The sequence below is a fragment of the Puntigrus tetrazona genome, chromosome 21 (genome assembly GCF_018831695.1).
Source record: "Puntigrus tetrazona isolate hp1 chromosome 21, ASM1883169v1, whole genome shotgun sequence".
In the NCBI taxonomy this organism is placed as follows: domain Eukaryota; kingdom Metazoa; phylum Chordata; class Actinopteri; order Cypriniformes; family Cyprinidae; genus Puntigrus; species Puntigrus tetrazona.
Window position 1 is genome coordinate 8,993,516 of NC_056719.1, and position 20,617 is coordinate 9,014,132.

The following is a 20,617-nucleotide window of genomic DNA, read 5'->3' on the forward strand; positions in this document are numbered from 1 at the left end:
TCGTTGCTGTTTTTTGGTGATAGCAAAAGCAAAACCTACAGAAAAGCCAGTTTAAAATGTTCATTTTAAGCAATCAAATGAAAACCAAGTCTAATGCATAAAATCGGGCATGCACCAGCTTTATTTGGATTCTGTTCACCCTATGCAAGAATGTGATTCTTACAAACACCGCTTAAAGGGACAGTCCAGACAAAATGTACCAATTTGTTATAATTTACTAACCCTCAAGACTTCCCAAATCTGTATGGGTGTATGACATGAAAATATTTAGAGGAATACCGACTAAAGCCCCGTACACAAACGAGAACGATGGCTATGAAGATAACAATAAATATATAGTTTTAAAAATCATTCTCAGTATTAAAGAATTGTCCATGCGCAGAAATAACAAGGCATGGATAAACAACATAATTGGAATCACTTTCAGAATGATTTTTTCCAGCTGATGAATGTTGACACCCAATCCAGAATCAATCTTGATATAACAAGCTCGAGAATTTAAAGCAGCAGACAAGTATGCACTTAGAGTACTGGTGTGGTCACTAATATTGTTAATTTATAGTTTCGTTACTCATTGACAGTGGGAGTGAACCAAAACAAAATATCCTCTATTGTGTTCCAATGATGGAATTTTCATTTTTGGGTGAACTATCCCTTTAAGTAATTGTAAAACAATATTAAGTCAAATATGTTAATGCGTATATGTGTGCAATAGCAAATCGCATTTAATAACAGCACTATGACTCCCAGCTGAGAGCCGAAAGGCATTAACGCAGTTAAATTATTTATTTGTGTCATATGTTTGTGTATGTCAGCGCCTGTCTGTCTTTGCAGCTTATAGCAGCACCAGTGGCCTGAGACGGACGCTAGTCCCCAGTCGCTCATTACAAGCTTCTGCGAACTGCAACACGGCACACTGCGCCGCGTTTAATTTCTGCACCACAGGTTTATGCGCACATGGAGGGCTGCCACCAGGGAAAAACAAATAATGATGCATACACAACTGCACTGAAGAGCGAAGGACACACAACAGTGTGACTCTGTTTCAGATGTTGGCACGTAGCGGTGGTGTCGTAGAGGTCCAGCCAACGCGCTGACATAAAAAGCATTTCTGTGCGCTAAATAGATGTGTGGGTGTCAGGATGTGTTTTGAAGCGAGAGTGGGCTGTGGGGGTGTGGGCGAATATGAGAACACATGGGACGCGATTTACGGCTGATATTTAGCCACACCCAGAAAGAACACAGGCGTGTGGTAAAATATGGTAAGAGCGGAAGACGAAGTACGTAAGCAAAGAGGTGCCCCACGGTTCTTAAGTCTCGCTTACAGTGTTACAGTCTGTCCAAGGCTCCCATGTAGTCACGTTCCGTCTCTCTTTCTCTCTAATGACCTGTGGGTGGATGTCTATTTCTATCCGTACACTGACACCGACACACACACACACACACACACGGCTTTGACTGACAAAAGGCACAAATCCTTTTCCAGCTTGGTTGAATGTCATTCTCTTTCCTCGCACACATAATAGGATCATGCCAAGAAAAAAGAACGGGGGAGAGAGAGAGAGAAACGAAAAGAGAAATACTGGCATATTCGCTCGGTTTATAAATGATTAATTTAAAATTTCCACTCACACGCATGCAGTCGTATAGAAATGCTCCGGATACACGGAGCTGGCATTAAAAGCGTCTATGAGACAAATTTGGCAATGACGGATGGCAAAGAAGAGCAAAAAATGTCAAGTAAGAGGACGAAGCAGAAGACTTGGATAAATTGAGAGAGGATGACAAGTGTGTGTTGGAGGAGTGGGACCATTTCTAGCTCCCAAACATTTCACCAGCTCACACATGCAGAATGCCAGAGCTTAGAAAATAGAAATATCAGAGATGCTGACAGCAGAACCATATACACACTCGCATGCTCGCTGAGGATGAAGACAGAGGTCTTACAGAGGTTAAAGGCGTTGAAATAAAAATTTAAAACACAGACATCCCACTGCTTCATCAGACCATCATCAAAGTCACCTGTCCAACAGACCAGAATTAATTCATTTTGATGGAGACTAGTAAAGGAGTTGCAGCCAAGCTTAACTCACGTAAGCAAAATGTGTTGAAACATTTAAACAGCTATAGCTCATCTGATGTTTCTTCTTTAAACACTATTACTTTAAGATTGATATGTATATCTATCTTTAAAATGGTTGGACCGGGGATGGTTGTAACACAGATCAGTTGTAACAAATCTCAACTAAGTTACAAATCACCTTTACTTCACAAATTCTTATTTTAGTGATTATTCCACGTGTAAAGAAGTAGAAAGTTTTGTAGTTAAACATATCAAAGTTAAATTATTTATATGGTGAGTTTTTTATAGACATTTTTGAAGTTGTGAGTGCTAATGTATTCAAAGCTGTAAGGTGAGTTAGTTCATGGCTACAAGACCCTGGGTTAGTAACAGAAGGATTTTGGGTTAGTTATAACAACAAGACTCATGGTTAGTTGTAACAGCAAGACTCTGGGTTAGGTTAGTTTTAACGGAAAGGTTTGGGGTTAATTGTAACAGCAAGACTGGGGTTATTTTTTAAGAGAAGGACTCGGGGTTAGTTATAACAACAAGACTTGTGGTTAGTTGTAAAAGCAAGATTTATGGTTAGTTATAAAAACAAGACTCTGGGTTAGTTGTAAAAGCAAGACTCTGTTAGTTGTAACAGCAAGACTGGTTTAGTTGTAACAGCAAAACATGTGGTTAGTTGTAACAGCAAGACTCGGGTTAGTTGTAACAGCAAGATTTAGGGTTAGTTGTAAAAGCAAGACTCAAGGTTTTTTGTAAAAGCAAGACTCTGGGTTAGTTGTGACAACCAGACCCAGGGTTAGCAACACTTCCAAAATATGAAGTAAATATGCAAATTTAAAGTATGAAGCAGCAACTCATTCAGGCATGTAGATATGTTAAAGACAGTGTAAGTCAAACTGAGCATCCGAATAAAGAAGTAAGGTGATTTAAGACGAGAAGATAAAGTGTCTTTGAATATGAGATGTTTGTTAGTGCCAGACGGCACTTCAGAAACTGCTGATCTACTGGGATTTTCATGCTCAACCATCTCTACAGTTTAAAAAATTGAGTGAACGGCAGTTCTGTGGGCGAAAATGCCTTGTTGATGCCAGAGATCAGAGGAGAATGGCTAGACTGATTCAAGTCCATATAAAGGCAGCAGTAACTCAAATAAACCCTATTACAACCGAGGTAGCGACACAAAGTAATATTATGAGTTTGGAATAACATGTGAACACATAAAGGACAACAAAAATAGAATTATAATATTATAAAACAATTCTATATAGTTTTTTTAATGAATGTACATACTCAGCTGCAATAAAAAAATCTAATATGACCGAGTCATTACTTTAAAATTTCCCCTTTAAAGCTGTTTAAGCTTGATTTGATAAGATAATGGTGCTTTTGAAGTCAAAGCACCGAAAACTCGAATGATATTTATGTCTGGGAAATTGCTCTACTTCAAACCTAAAATAAGACTCTGAAGTAATAGACCAATTGAGGTAAGCCATACGATTATCTTCATTTCAAAAAATATAGAGAGAAAAACAGAGGGATGATAACGTTAAATCTGAGACACTTACGCTATGCCCCTGATAAATTAAAATAGAAACTAAGCTCTTGCAGCGCATTGTTCTTCCCCCATCTTCAAAGTACTGGCAAGGATATCATAATTGTGCCGTGCTGTTAATTCATAATTCAGTGGCGAGGAGGTGGGGGATGATGGATGGAGATAGGAGGGAGAAGGCAGTGAAAGGGAGGAAGAAAAGAGATTCAAAGGCGGTCATGATGGCAATGCTGTCATTGCCAGCTGGAAGGTCTTCTGTGGTCATTGCTTAAAATTTGTCCTTTTTTCGTCAACAAATAAACCATCCCGCCAATCAAAGCTCTTTGTTCACAGAGATACATAGTCGCAGATAAACAGTCTTCAATCTAACATCCTGAACATCAGATGCTTGCTCGGGTGTGAATAGGGGTGAAAATGACAGCCGGAATGTTTTGGGAGAGGTGACGGAAGAGCCGCCATATGTGTGGGACGCTAACGCAGGGTTCTGAGGGGACACAAGAGCAGCTGGGCTTCATCACTAGATCTCACTTCTTTGCTCACTATCTCTATCTCTTTTTTTTTTTTTTTTTACAGGAAATTGTTATAAGGAGGTGCAAGTTGTTCTGTGAAAGCAGCTCTTTAAGGATCATGTTATGGTCACACGCGGATTCTTAGAATCCAGACTACTGCAGATACATAGGGTTAAGGAGAAAAACTGAGATCAAGAAAGGTTGCAAGCTAGTAATGAGGATCATATCTCAGTGTGTCAGAGTTAACCATTTTGCTATTAACTATTAGCTATCACACCTGCAGCCACATGCTATATGGTTTAATAGTTTAAATAATCAGTGTTATTTTTGCCATTATTTATGAGTGTATATATATATATATATATATATATATATATATATATATATATATATATATATATATAATTACTAAAATACTGTAAATACTTTTATAGTATTCATACATTCATATTTTAAAAGAAGCTTTTTTTCATTGATTATTTAAATATTTATTTATTTTTATTAAAGTATTACAATTTTTAAAACAATTTTGTTATGTGCTTTTGTAATTTTTATCGTCATTTTTTTTTTAATAAAGACATAAATGAACGCTGCAGAAAAAGCCTTAAAACTAAAACCTGAAACAGTGCGTTCATATATATGTTTTCAAAATATAAACACAATTCCTTTTTAATGATGAAAAATGAGAGTGCCCCTAAAGATTACGTTCACCTTCAACGGTGATCTTTCTGAACCTAAAGTTGAAAAAGGCTGGTGAAGCCATTCATAATCAAACATTCATTCACAACCTTCTGCCCTCTATTTCCATTGATCTGCTTCCCACTTTGTTTATATCCTGGTCTATTTGTGCAGACAGTGTGAAATTAAACAGCTCTGCCGTTCACTTTTTGATATGCGTAGAGATGGATGGAGTGATGAAAATATGCTTTGGGATGCAGAGAGAGAGAGAGGGTGAACAAAAAGGAGGAAAATGCTTAGTGTGACTCTTTAAGATGAGCTGAAATTGGGATTTAATGAAAATACTGGAATTGGTTCCCCTGATAATAATTGCTTAGAAATTTTGTACATTTGTTAGAACATGGCTCTTCTAAATACATATTGTCTTCTGTGATACTATTAACCATTACTAACTATTTGATTGATGATTAATTTTTAAGTATCCCTATAAAACCGCAGAAGGCTTGGAATAACTGTTCGTCTGATTGGCTGAGATGTGCTGATGGCCATTTTCCTTAAAAAATCCAGCCTATGATTGCATATTAAATATTTCAAGTGAGAAAATGAAGGTGAATAACAAGATATTATAGGATTAAAGGGATATAATTTCATGTAGACGCACTAATCTGATGGTGAATCGCTGCGCCTGAAGGCTTTCTGAGTTAGAGTGAATATAAAACCGCAGCTTATGGTGGCGGAATTAGCAGAGACATTCAAACATTATGAACTTGGCAGGGCTTCTGTGTTCACCCATTTGTATGTATGTTTATGAAGGGAAGTGTGGTTGATGAAGTACAGCAAGAACTTGTTTTTCAACAAGAAGAGCAAGCAGCAAAATGCTAATCAGCGCTGTCACTGTCTGGAGAAAAGATTTGCTCCATTTAATCTCTATTTCCCCATCTTAGGAAAGAAAATGACACAAAGATGCTTTGTCTTCAGTTGAGCTGTCAGAGAAAAAGCTTGCATTCTTCATCCATTGGCAAAAGAAAATGTCAATTATTAAACCACAAATATGTTTTTTCATGTGCATACACTGATGCATGAAGGATTTCGTATTCGATACTGTGCAAATGCATATGAAAACCTAAAGGAACAAAAATGCTGTCACCATTTACTCACCCTTATGTCATTCCAAACAATTATGAATTATACAGAAGACTGTGCAGGAAGCTCTTTTCCAGACTTTTTTATTTTATATTATTTTTGTTTTTGTTGTATTTTATTAATTATTGTGGCAGTATTACACTTGCATTTATAAGTTAAAAATCCATAAATCTGAATTTTCAGCATCCGTACTCCAGCCTTTAGTGTCACATAATCCTACAGAGATCTTTCCCATACGCTCATTTGTTGCTCAAGGAAACATTTTTTCATTCATTGAAAACTGCTTAATATTTGTTTGAAAATTATGATATATTTCTATTTTTTCATAAAACAAATCTGTGTAAACAATGTAACGGTCTTTATTGTCGCTTTTGAACAGTTTGTTTTGCTTGTTGATTAAAAGTATTAATTTCTCATAGTAGTTAATAAAAATATAAATATTACAATTTACATAAAACGGTATAGTCTATTGTCTTTCAAACTACCATTCAATTACTATGTGTAGGATTGACACCAAGTGGTTCATTCAAAATATTGGAGACAGGTGTTTTTCACCCGGCTCCTCCTACTCAGGTTGCCAGATTCCCATTTAGACCCTTTCAATTGCCCGCTTCCATGATTGAAATGAAATATGCTGTCAGCTGGCCAACTGGCAACCTGGGTTTTCGAAACACGATTGGGTAAACTGGCAGTGGGCGGGTTTTACAAACCAAGACAGAAGCGGGGCCGGAACAAACATTTGAGAAAAACTGACTGTAGCACTGCTTTTCAGATAAACAAGTATGTAAACTTGGCGTGTTTCTTAAATATCTGCAAACATATTACAATATCCTCATGCTTTAGTAGCGTCAAAATCCTACCTTTAATTAAACGTCAACATTAATAACAGAAAACCTGTGGAAGGCACCAAATAATAGAATTACATTTAAAATACTTATCAAAGAAGATGAACATACATCATCTGTATTGTATTTTAGTGCATTTATGTTTAGTTTCAATAACTTTTCACTTATCTTCATTTATTACTGTTAATTCCAATATTTAGAAAACAAATGTACTTTTCCTAATAATGACTTTTAAATCAAAATTGTAGGCCAATTTCATTGCAGAGGACATTAAGATTAAGAGCATATTCATATTGCCACACAAGACAACATATTCATATTTGGGCAAGCAGTGACTGTAAGCATTTTCTAGACACCAGAATATGTGTTATAACCTAAAAGAGATTAAATTAATAATGAAATGAACTCAAGTCAATTAATTAAAATCGATGTACCTCATATGATTATTTGGCAGACATTCTGTTAGGATGATGATACGTTACAGAATCTGCGTCTAAATACGGTCCTTAGGCTTTCCCGCATGTTTAAATCGGTGGGGACATTCAGCATGCAGATTGTTTATGTCAGGAGGCTGGGTCACTATCGATTCGTCATACCCCACAAACTCTCAGAGCCGGCGGATCGATTCGCTCTTTTCTTTACTCACACTGATCATCATGTAAGCCTCTGCCGTGTGCATGTTTCCTGCCTGTTCTGAGAGCAGCGCTTACATAAGCGCACTCATAGCCCACTTCACACCGCTTCAACTCAATTTTCTTTGGCACGGATTCTCATCTTCATATGAGAATAGCAGAACAAACAGGAAAATAACACAAGCAGTCACATAAACACACAGTGGGTGCGGGGGAGAGGGTGAACGGATCAGCCCTCAATCGGAGCGCAGGGTAGTTGAGAGTGTTTCAAATTCTCCCTAAATGTCATTCTTTTTAATGGGAATGAATACACACAAAAATGCACACTTGAATTTCAGCCGAGTCCTCATTAGCTGCTTGAATTGTGGGACCACTTTACAATTTCGAGCGCACACACACACGCGCGCGCACGCATGTAAAAGAATCCCCTGGTCTGCTGCTGTCGGGTGTCGGTTGTCTGGAATTGTGACTGCGGTGGGAATAAGAGTTAAGCTTCTGTTGTGCTGTTTGGCAGAAGCGGTTCAGCTGTCTGGTCAGCAGAAATCCACTGACAAACGCACTCATATGCACATACGCAAAAGCACGCAAATGCATACAGACACACACGGAAATACAAAACGGATACAAAACGAGCTATAGACGAAACTCAAAACTTCAAAAAACGGACCCTCACATGCATTTATTTCCACATACACGCTTTGAGCATGAACGCAGGCAACAGAAACATACATGCACAAGCTAAGAGAATCATATCTGGAGTCAGATTCACTCATCCACCCACACAGACACACTATACACAATTCTACACCACCTCCAACATGCTCTCAGGAGTGATCACACTCACACATATCTAGGGATGGGAATTGTAAGGAATTCATCAACTCTCGTCATGATTTCACTGAACGATTTGGATCTCTTAAAAGCTCCATTACTGGTTGAGCATTTTGATTTTCATTTATTTTTACCAAATAGTACTTTACTTACAGGGATAGTTCACCCAAAATGAAATTTCTGACATTAATTACTCACCTACATGTTGTTTACAACCTGTAAGACCTTTGTTCATCTTCAGAACACAAAAGGTTTTTTTTTTTTTGGAATGCGAGAGATTTCTGATCCTGCATGAATAGCAACTGACATGTCCATGGCCCGGAAAGGTATTTAAGGACAGCATTAAAATAGTCCATGTGACATCAGTGGTTCAACCTTAATTTTATGGAGCTACAAGAATATTTTTTGCGTGATTTTATTAAATAATTCAATTTTTAGTCTGCTGCCATTCATGAGAGCACCATGTCTCTATGAAGGGTCAGAAAGTTAATATCTTAATTTGGGTTCTGAAGATAAATAAAGATTTTACGTGTTTGAACACGTTTTTACATGCTTTACACTTCAGCCAGACAAAAAGTACATCAGTGAATCAGTAAGTTTACATCTTTCAGACTTCCTTGGTTATGCATTTGGAACTGGGAAATAAACCTACATTGCATTAGTCTTACTTTAGTCTATTTACTAATGTCCTGTTTACATAATGACAATGTGCAAGTAAGCATACACATTCACATTTCAATGTAGGTAACATTATTAGGTTGAATTAAGCCTACAGTAATATTTCGGGTGGCATATACTCTATAATCACCATTAATTATCAGTTTATCTGTATTAACCAGAATTTTAGCACTGATGCATTCCTAGTCATCACATCCCCGGTTCTCGGTTTCCACTTATGAACACGCAATAACTCAAACATAGCACACGGTCATTCACCCACCTCCAAAAATACTCACACACACCCTTCAAAATCAACATACACTAACACAGGTCAGATCTTACCATGATAGACAACACTTATGACACATTTCATGTAAAACACACACACACACACACTTACATACGTACACACACACACACTCCCACACACAATGCTTGACTTCTGTAACCCTCTCTAGTTGCCCAACACACTGAACAGTATGAGTGAACTGTTCAAACAAATCACCCTCATCTCTCATGCCTCCCTCGTTCTACCTTCCCTTCCGCCCGCGCACCTGCCTCTCACCTCTTCTCTCTCTCTCTGTTCCCTCCTTTGTGAATTATAGCTTGTGCTTTATCATCACATCGTGGTTTAATTCTGTCTATCCCATGATGCCTTGCACACCATTATGCTCCTCTTCATTTCGCTGCTCTCTTACTTTTCAACTAATAAGTTCGATCGATGCTTCCATCTGTCCCTGCTCTCATTTCTCATTCACTGTGCTCCCCTTCCATAATGTCATATTGTTCCCAGTCCAATCTTACAAACCAGAGGAATCATCAGAGTCATGAGCATATTGTTTCGGAAGGAGCACCAGCACCAGTCTGACTCGCTTTGTGCCTGCGGTGAGATAAGCCCAAAAGCAAAAACAAAAAAAAAAAAACATTTAGCGTGCACAAACGAAACACGCTGAAATCGCAATCTAATATGCAGTTGTAGACAAAGCACCAAATAATGCTATTTAAGTAAAGTTTTTGACATCCACACATGAATTTCTTTGGTTTGCAGTAGACAAAAAAAACCATTTTTAACAAACTTAGATTTTTCAAGCCTGGACTATATTACTGCCGCTTTTAATAAGCAGAGCAGAATTTAAATTAGGAATTACACATTAGGTTTCTTGATTTTGATGCAAGTGATTCTATATTTGAAACCTGTTTATTAGAAATTGTGGTGCATTTAGTTACAATAAGAGAGTGTTTGAAGCCAATTTTAAGGGCTAGTTCTCCCCCCAAAAATATATTACTCACTCTCACGTCATTCCACACCCGTAAGCAACACAACTATGGTCAAGGCACAGAAAGTTAGAAGGGGCATCATTAAAATAGTTACTCTTGTGAATGTTCCTTATAGACTGACACAGAAGAGAGCAAACTGTTGAATCAAATCAATATTTTTTTTCTTTGTGCACAAAAGGTATTCATAAAATTACAGTAGAACCACTGATATCACACAAACTATTTAACTGTGCCCTTACTACCTTGAACGTATTACCGTGAAAATTGAATAATAGAGGCACTTTAAGAGAAAACTCTTAATAGTAAATATGTGCTCTTAAAGTGTTACCTATTGCAAATATTCTTGGAGAATGGATTTGGAATGGAAACCTGTTCCCTTTTATAGTAAATAAAAACGATACCACCACACAGTCTATTTTTACACTTTTTTCCGGCAAGTTGCATTCAATATCTACTTGTTTTTAGGATCTGAGGGTTTTTTGTTGGTTTGAATGGGCAGGCCGCTTGTGATTGGAACCTCTCCATCTTGGAATGCATGAGCTTTTTTTTCTCATTGTCAGTGTAGCCCATCCATGAATCACAATGCTACGTTCACCTCAACGGCTATTTTAGTTGTTTACCTACAACGTGACAAGAGGTTTACAACAACTGCCTCCGTCTCTCTGTTACCAGCATGTTCTTTTCTACAGTTGACCTGCTCACCTCAGATCTGCAGCAGGCAGCGCAGTGTGCTTGATGTGCGGGTCAGTATCGATTTTCAGGATTGAGAGAAAACTCAGCAGCTTTATCGTTCTCCATCTCCCCCTCTCTGGCTTCCTTCCAGACTTCACACATCTCTTCAACATTATCCCTTGTTTATTCCTTTTTTATGCGTGACTTATAGATTTCCTTCTGCCTAGCTCTTATCTATGGGTGTTTCTTTTTTTAGCACTGGAGCCTGTAATCCATGCATACTCTGACCATTCCAGGTCATGAGGGCTTACTTTAACTACCGATCTGTGGTGGAAACATTCATGTACATTCAGACTACAAATAGAAATATGGGACGCATACCAATTTGAAATAAGACACAGACCTCAAAGATAATAACTAAAGAATAATTCAAATAAAAATGTTTTAAAAACAACTGTCTTGACTGACTTGTCACCTATATTTTGCTATTGTATGTCACAACAGAATTTTAAGATACATCGGTTTGTCCCAGATCTTAAACACTGCCCCATAAATACTTAAAACTTTCCATCTCTAGTCAAGTATGCACTTTTAGTGCAGAGTAGAAGTATGCAAAATGGGTACAGCTTTGAGCTAAACTTTTAATGACAAGAATGGCTTTATTCGATCTTGCCTATTTGAACACAAAAACATATGCTCTCTGCAAACATCTGGCTTAATCAGTGTTGGCAGTGACAAAGAGCATTTTGTCTGCTTAAAATCTGCCCATGCGCACTTAAAAAAATCATATTCAACTAAGAATACTGTACTTACATGGTCTCATCATTGAGGAACTCCAGTTTGCCGGCCACCTCATCATAGTCTTCTCCAGCTTTGGCGGTTCCTTCAGTAGTGTGGTACGGTACTGCCACCTTCCCCCTCGCTCCAGATGTTCTGTGGACCTTCACCTGCATGATGCCCACGCTTTCGCTCACCCGTGTAGAATTGCTCTCGAACGTGAAGATCCCCGCATGGTCGTCATCGTAAATGGTCACCGTTGCGGTATGTGCGTTACCCAGGGCAGCTTTGGGAGGAACGTGGCTGGACCCTATAATGCTGTTGCCTGGAGACACTGCATTGGGGTCGAGGACGGAGACCTCGGCACGGTGGACTACACGAGGGTTGCTGAGATGTACATAGAAATGCTCATCTTCTTCGAATATGTCATCGTCAATCACGCCGACTGTCAGCTCCTTCACTGTCTCACCTGGTTTAAAGACCAGAGTGCCCTCGGCGAATTCATAGTCTGATCCTGCGTTAGCGGTGCCATCCTCTGTGCGATAGTCAACCTAGACACAGAAACAGTTTCTACTGTCACACAGCTAAAGTGCTGAGGAAGCAATGCTATGTTTTTATATTCAGAATACGTACAGTGTGTGTATGGGGAGGGTCTTATACATAGAGTCTTATAATGTACGTTTTTGCAGGGGATGTGTGATAATTTAAAAATTCTAGTAAAAAGATTTTAGTAATTGAGACCCTGGATACAATACATTGAATGAGTCGAAAATTATCAATTTTTCTTTTTATGCCAAAAATCATTATGATATTAAGTAAAGACCAAGTTCCATGAAGATGTTTTGTACATTTTCTACCATAATTATATCCATAATTATAACTTTTTGATTAGTAATATAAAATGCTAAGGGATTAATTTTGTACTCTCAGATTCCAGATCTCAACTTCACAATTGGGTCCAGGGTCACAATTATTATTTGGTTTTAATATATTTTTTTATTTACTCACATAATAATGACAATACATGATCACATACAATACATAATATAAAAATACAGATATAAAAAAAAAAAACATTTTATTGAATTTATTAATCTATGTGGTATTACTTATATCAATACTAATAAAGTATATTTCACCCTCTTATCAACACCACTTAAAATAATTGAAAGTAATTTCCTGCGGTAAACTTCACAATTGAAAGGTTTAAATAATAAAACGAGCTAATCTGAAATCTGTTAAAACAGTGTCATTTAATTGCTCATCTCCTAAGTGCTATAATTATTTAAAATAGCTCTGAGAGTACATCCTCGCTGCTGGGAATCATGTAGGTTTCTGGCCTCAAAATGTTATCACATCCATATAATTAAAGTACAATCACAGCAATGTAATCACAGTACTGTTGGGTAAAGACAGCAGAATCATTACCTTGACAGTGCAGCCGCTGTCTCCACCATGTCGGGTCACAGAGAGTTTTAAAGAGCCGCAGTTCTCAAAGCATTGATAATGAGAGGGCTCAAACTCAAGGTAGATGGTGTGAGGGTCTTCTTCCTGGGCATTAGCCTCATGGCAGCTCACCACTTTCCTGGCTTGGTCTGCAGCATGCTTCTTGAGGATGTTCCCCGCTCCAATCATCATGCGAGTGGCCTGGATGCGATAGAAAGCTCGACTCTTCTGTTGTTGCACCAGCACTTGATAGTTTGCCATCTCGATCAGCTGCTCCATGTCCTTTTCTGGGTGTCTTTGCTTGAGTTCCTTCAGCGTCCGAGCCATCTCCCTCCTGGCCTCCTCTTCTTCCCCTCCACCTCCTCCACCACCTCCTTCCTCCACCCCAGCCAGCATCCCATCAAGCGCCTCCTTGTGGTGGGAATTGGCACCTTGGCCGTCCATCTCCATGTCCATCTTGGTGAACATGCCGTCACCCTCCGTCTCAATGATGATGCCACGGTTCTTGTCAGCACGGTAGCGCTTGTGGACGTATTTGTAAAAGAGCAAACGACGGTCAGCGATCCAGGCCTGAACCACACAGAGTGGAAAGAAGAGGAAAGTAAGCACAGCCTCCCAAACTTCCACCACCCCAGGAGAGAAAACAGAGAGGATCAAGTAGAGCCAAATGTAGGCGAATATGCTCCAGGCTGCTGTCACAAAGAAGACCCTCAAATGCTTGATTTTGCGTACCTCACCATCTGGGACCACGTAAACACAGATGGCAATGATGATGAACATGTTAAAGGCAGCGCTACCCACAATTGTGCTTGGGCCCAGGTGACCAGCCTCAAACTTGTGCCCACAGACCTCAATCACGGATAACAGGATCTCAGGAGCCGATGATCCCAAAGCCATGAGGGTCAAGTTGGAGACTGTCTCGTTCCAGATGCGTACGGTGGCAGTGGTGGTCTCTCCATTGGGTTTCTTGATTGTTATCTCCTTCTCTTGAGACGTTATCACCTCGATGGATGACATGAACCGGTCTGCGATGATGGACATGCCTAAGAACATGTAGATGAGGGCCACAAAGTAGACGATGGCACGGGCCACCTTGTCGCCAACAGAGGGGTTCTGGGGGTTCCATACTGGCAGGACGACACCCTCAGAGCAGCTGTCCTCCCCTGAACAGTTCCCTGGGCTGCTGTGGGATGCGTCACCACCGGCCTGAGAGAGATGGGCGAGGCCCAAGAGGAAGATCAGGAGGAGGAGAGAGGAAAGGCAAGGAGTTAAGGAGAAAGGGGTCGACGGAAGGCGCAAGTGAAGCATGGTGGCAGTGTAGCGGTAACTGTGTCCACCAGTCGCAGAGATGACGATCAATATGCCTCTGTAACACACAAAAGCAACAGAATATTCACATTGGTGAAAATGACAATTCAAAAAGAACCTGTTAAAAACCTGTTAAGTACCATTCGCAATTAAGAACAGCTTCAAAGTAGAGGTCTGCATTCCAGCAGGACTTGACGCAACTGAGTGAAGCTTTGAAAAGCTGGGTGAGAGTGGGATGATAGGGATTTGTGCACCGGAAGCAGGAGAAAGAAATGACTAGTGGGACTCAAACAAAACAGAAATATCAAAATATCAAAGTTACCTAAAGGATAAGAGAAATTGAAATTCCACCGATCTTTTGACAAGTAAGATGTCATTGCGCTATAAAAACAAATAATGTATCTTTTAGAACTTGTTAGTCTAAAAACAGCTTATTTTGAAGCCAGTCAAAACAACAGCTTTGTGGACAATATGCATACTGGGCCAAACACTGTCTCCGCAGAAGAAGATCAACGCCTGCTCTACATCGCTTCCTGTTTAGCCATGTAAATAACATGAGCAGCAAACAAAGGTCTAAACAACAAGATGTTGTGCAGTGCCAAGCTCTGGAAAAGCAATGTTTGCGTTGCCTAACTGCAACATAAGTGAACTTTACTTTTAATTAAGAGCCAGACAGCATCAGTAAGAATTTGGTCCGTTGTTTACTTCATTGGACCACAGATTCATTTACAAAGAATGCACATTTCAAAATGTGATTTTCATAAAGAATGAAACTAAAAGACGATGATGTGCCAACTATATTGGATCTGACAGTATTGTTGCCACACACGTGAATGAGGAAATGTTTTCATTACTTGATCACTATTGCTTTGTCTGTTAATTCAGATCATTTGATATGTACTGATTTGATATATGTATGTGTATCTATTCATTTTTTTATCTACGAATGCTATTTGCCTACTGTGCAACAGAAATAAACTGTTTACAATGGATCAAGGTGAGGTCAGAAGCATTGTGTGTTGGAATCCAACAAAAGGAACTATTAAATATGTTTTAGCGGGAATCTGAGAGGAAAATCTGAAAAATTTGACACAGACGAGTCCTTCAGTTCTTCAAACAACACTTGAAACAGATTCATTTGGGAAAATAAGGTTGCTGTTTGTTGCAAACAGAGTTTCTGACAGCACAAGACAGTTTGCATCATGGTGAACTCTTAGAAGGGTTGAGACTCAGACAGCGCAAGCTAGTCAACCCTATAACAATATGATCATTCCTGACAAACTGTACCCATCTGACCAACGAACAAGGAACGAAAACATATGAACTGAAACAACTCTTCAAATAATGTGGACCTCATCTATTTTATATTGTATTCACTTAACCTTTGAGTTTAACACCTTGTGAAAGATTTGTGATCTGCTTCCAGAGGGAAATATTAAATAAAAGTGTTATATCAAATAATTAAAAAATTATATAAGGAACTTTTTTTTTTCCAGTGGCACGTGAATTTCTTTAACTGATGGTTGTGACTGTATCCTCTGTACTTCCTGTCATGCACTCTTTTTCTAATGCAATGACCAAGGCCACCATACTAAGGTTCACGTATATATACCTTATTCATATTAATTAAAAGACATGTACAAGCACAGAAAGAAATGTTTTATTGCCTGCTTTACTGAGGAAAAAGCATCTGACTAGCATGCTCTATAGCTCTATAGACAAAGAGCTCTCTTACAGAGAACTACCGCACCATCACATCAAATTGAATATATATTGAAGAGAAACCCCAGATGTCAGGAACACAGATGTCTTTTCAGTCTGGATAATACCATCCTTGAACACAGAATAAAATTCTACAATATAAATATATTACCTTTAATATGCATAAAAGCTTTTAGAATACAGAAAATAAAAAAAGAAAAAAAAAAGAAAAAGAAAAAAAACTAAATCAGGAACTGTATACAAGAGTTTTGCAGGTACACCCTAAAACTCCAAAGAAAAATGTCCATTTATATTAAGGTGGATTTATTTCTAAATATGATAAATAAAAGTCTGCTTACCAAAAACGTATTTATTTAGGAACATGATTTAAGAACGCTGACAATCCTGCCAATACACCTAATTGTTTCATGTCAGGGTTTAATGTTAAATCTTATTCTACACAAATCATACAAGTGTGGAATGGTGGCAGTTACTGGAGCGCATCCCACCTTCTATACTGGAATCCCTGTAGAGACAAGTTTATATAAGAGCTGGAGTCACACATGCGTGGCTGCTGCATTTAGCCTGTTGACTAAGTCACACATGCACACACATCAGTATCTCTGGCTGCTTGGAGCGGCAGAGAAATATGAGATCATGTTCCACTACGAGGATGTGTGATGGAGCCAGGTCTGTTACTCCTGGTCCAGGTCAAATCCAGGTCATTAACGTTTGTTAGCTTATGTGTGAGGTAGGTGGGAACTCACATTGCCCCTCAGAAAGCCTTGAGTGTGCAATATTGCTGATTTGAACAGGGATGCAATCACACCTCACGTTAGCATAATGTGCATTTTTATTAAATGCAGTTAATGAAAAAAATTACCACAGTACACAAGTAGAAATACATATAGAAATTGACAATCGTTGTCAATGATGATATTAATATTTAATAATATTACTATTTTTGATCTTACTTTTATTATTACTCTTTTTTTAGTGAAGTAAAGGCTGCTGGAATGTCTGTTTTGCCCTCACAGGAATAAATGAAATGTTAAAATACATTTTAATAAAAAAATACAAACATTGTTTGCTTGTTTCTAAAGCTGCGCATGTGTTTCAGAACATATTCAAGCTTTTGAAACACAATTTAAAAATGATGCATTACGTACAAATACCTACGATTACTAACATGATCGAGCTGGAAAAACAGCAAATATCATTCTAAGGTTTGTGTACATTCCAAGGATTAAATAAGCACAGAATCTGAATATGATAGGCCCTTATTTTTAAGCAGGTGCAACTGTTACTTACGGTTACATACTGTAACTTAATATGCAAGGCTTCCTATGTCATCCACATTCAGTTATTTTATCTGTCCAAGCTCATTGTGAGATTCCAAACTGGTATTTGTTATAAAATTACTATATTACTATAAGTTTACTGCACTTAATTATTCTTGGTTATGTACCTATAGCAGCTAATTTATCTGAAGTCTTGCACATTATAAAAATAGTTTACCTCCACATTGCGAAATATGACAGGCACAATAAGGCACGGAAGACCATAATGGCATTTAATTATCTTCATTCTAAGTGCTTTAATCAGCAAATATTCACTGAAATTTATTTATCAACATCTAATCACAAAAGGCATCAGTTTACAGCCCCTCACAAACGTTGTGACCTTTCTCTTTTAACGATTTGATGACATGAGAGCGTTCACCCTGCCCCTTCCACACGTCCCTGGGCACAAATCGTGCACTTGGCATCAAGCACGCTCCCCCACTATTGCCACACACGATGCCAGGCCTATAAATAGCACTGAGGCTGTTCCCTGAGCCCTTAGAGCGAGCTCTCAGCCAATAGTGCCCATCAAGGATGAGGGCTTATCTCACACACCATTTGGACTGTATCTTATTAATTTCCCATGACAGAGCAAGCAAGCAAACAAATGAAGCTCTGCGTAACACGCAAAGATATCGGCCTGCAGTCGGACCGAGCGGCAGAACAGACATCAGCATGGCTGTAGTCGCGGTTCTGCAGGCAGAGTGTTAGAGGGATCTACAGCTGATGGACACATCAATCAAGAGGCTGATTGCATTAATTGGCATATGCAGAGCATCTACTGCACAGCAGCGTTGTTAGCGGCGGAGCGCGGGGGGAAACGGAGCAGTGAGCAGCATTACAAAGCCTTCAGTTATATGAGCAGGCCTGGGGAAAAGGAACACACAACACAGTGTGAGCTACCGTTGACGGCCTAAAGGATTCATGCACACACACAGACTACAACAGCATAGTAATGCAGGGTGATGCTGCAGGAAATTAATATAATATTTTTCTGGCTACAAAATATTTGCTTGTACTAAATTTGCCGACTTTTAACGACAAGAGTTCCAGCTGAAGTTTGGCCGTTTTTGATCGTGGATGATTAAAAGGCCTCCACGATCTGCTTTTGAAAAAAAAAATCATAGTATTGTAGTGTTACAGAGTTATTTTTTTGTACCTGTTTGAACTAATACTGTCAAAAACACAGATACATATAAATGGTTGCATGTGTCTAAAGTGAAAGTAAGCAGTTGAGAGAAAAACGGATGCGCGCAGGTCCTAAAGAGACAGTACGGAAAATGCTGATGATCATACGTTTCAATAAAAACATCAGAAATTGATCATTACGGCATTTCATTTCCATGTTATGCAAACAGCGAAAACATTACATACAGAACGAGTGTGAAAAATGCACTAACCATGATCTATGTGGAGTTCAAGCGCTAACAAAAAACAACTATTGTTATACTGTAAACTCTGAAGCTTTGAATACGGGGCAATGAACTCTTACATTGTATACACATCTGTGCTTTGTTGATTATGTTGAGAGAATTCACGAGGGTCAGAATTTAGTCAGCGAAGGCACACACAAAAAAAACTCATGTGCTGTCTCCTCTGAACACCTCTGGTTGGTTGTTGCATTCCTATGTTCAGTATAATCTTTGGTGATTGGTTATAAGGTGCAACACTGCCAAGATATTCATATTGATTTGATCTCACTTTAATCTTAACGCTGCAGTCGACACGTTTCTCTCATTTTCACTTTGTTACCAACAGGATTTATAGATTTCATTTATTCCAAATGGCCGCATGCTCTGCCCATGCTGCCGATTGTCAATAAAGCGACAGCACAACCAAAAAAAAATTATCCCAAATCTGTATTCATTTCTTTCTTATTTTTTCTGTTCTTGTTATTTGTTTTACTTGTTTTATGTATATTTGCAACACTTAGCCTATCTTTGTCCTTATCTTTTGATGACAAAGATAAACTAAACTTTTATCTTAACATGCTTTGGCCTTTCTTTTTTTATTTTATATTTTGTTACCTTCTAAGGCTTTGTTTTTTTAAATAGGAAAAGTATTTTGTCTGTATTGCTCAGACAACTCTCTGATATGATATTCGTGACATATCGTCCACCCCTAACTACCAGTTAAAGTAATAATTAAAGATTATTTTCATGTTTACAAGTTTTGTAAGCTCACCAAGCTATTTGTTATTAAAGGTATTTTATATAAAATAAAAATTCAGCTGAACTTACTGAATTTTCCCATTTCAAGTATACAGTATTGTACGATTTCCTATGAATTTCATATGAATTATTAAATGGTTCATAATTTATTAATTACTGGTCTAGAAAATAACTGGTTGTTACTTTAAGAAACAAATACATGAAGAAAGGGAGAGTTTATTTATTTCCTCAGGGCTATGAAGAAGCCTATTTAGATACAAGTTTCAGACTTAAAAACAGACACATATCAGATCATCATTGAAAAATACATCAAGCCAACTAATAGTTCCTGGCAAAAAAAGCATCTAATTAACTTCACATGCACAGTTTGGATCTTCTCGAAGACATCTGTCAAGATGTTGTTTTGAGTGTGTGTGTGTGTGTGTGGCCCGGTCTGATCCTCAGATGCAGTGTTTAGCTCTCTGGCTTTATGATCTGCTGTGTGGAGCCTACTGGGGATTCTACCAGTGATTGTAGCTGTGGCCAATTCCCATAACAACAACACAGCTCTCAGTGCACTGACACTGTCTGCACACGTACTATAAACACACACACACACGCACAACTGTGGACGGTTAGAAATGACTGAATAAGCTCATCAGAGTCTTTCAGCTTATGGTCTATCTTTATGATATGCGCAAGAGTACTCAATACAGATATTCAATATAAGAACACTATTTTGTTAAGTGCTCACAGCACTCAATTTGTATCTTTATACGACTAGACATGAAAAATACGGTCTCCCCTTGTCCTTTTCACAACTCATTTTCAGAGCAGAGTTTTATGCTGTACATATCCTGTAAAATAAGCCATATCGACGTCAACTATAAGTACTTTCATAAAACAACACAACTCCTCCAGCTATGCCCGACTGTGGAAGTGTCTCTTCTCAGACAAAACAGCACACATTTAAAAAAGATCAAATTTATGTAACCAATGGAGTTGTTTTAAATATGCTGAGAGA

General features: G+C 38.4%; 1 protein-coding gene across 1 annotated transcript in view; it reads right to left on the bottom strand.

Moving 5' to 3' along the window:
• slc8a4a (solute carrier family 8 member 4a) overlaps nucleotides 1-20,617 on the bottom strand; it is a 55,548-nt gene that overhangs the window by 20,609 nt on the left and 14,322 nt on the right. The window contains exons 3-4 of the mRNA XM_043221261.1: nucleotides 13,074-14,457; nucleotides 11,682-12,196 (exon numbers count right to left, since the gene is read on the bottom strand). Of these exons, the coding sequence (XP_043077196.1) occupies nucleotides 11,682-12,196; nucleotides 13,074-14,399 (1,841 nt within the window). The 5' untranslated portion in view covers nucleotides 14,400-14,457. The remainder of the gene's footprint in view (nucleotides 1-11,681; nucleotides 12,197-13,073; nucleotides 14,458-20,617) is intronic.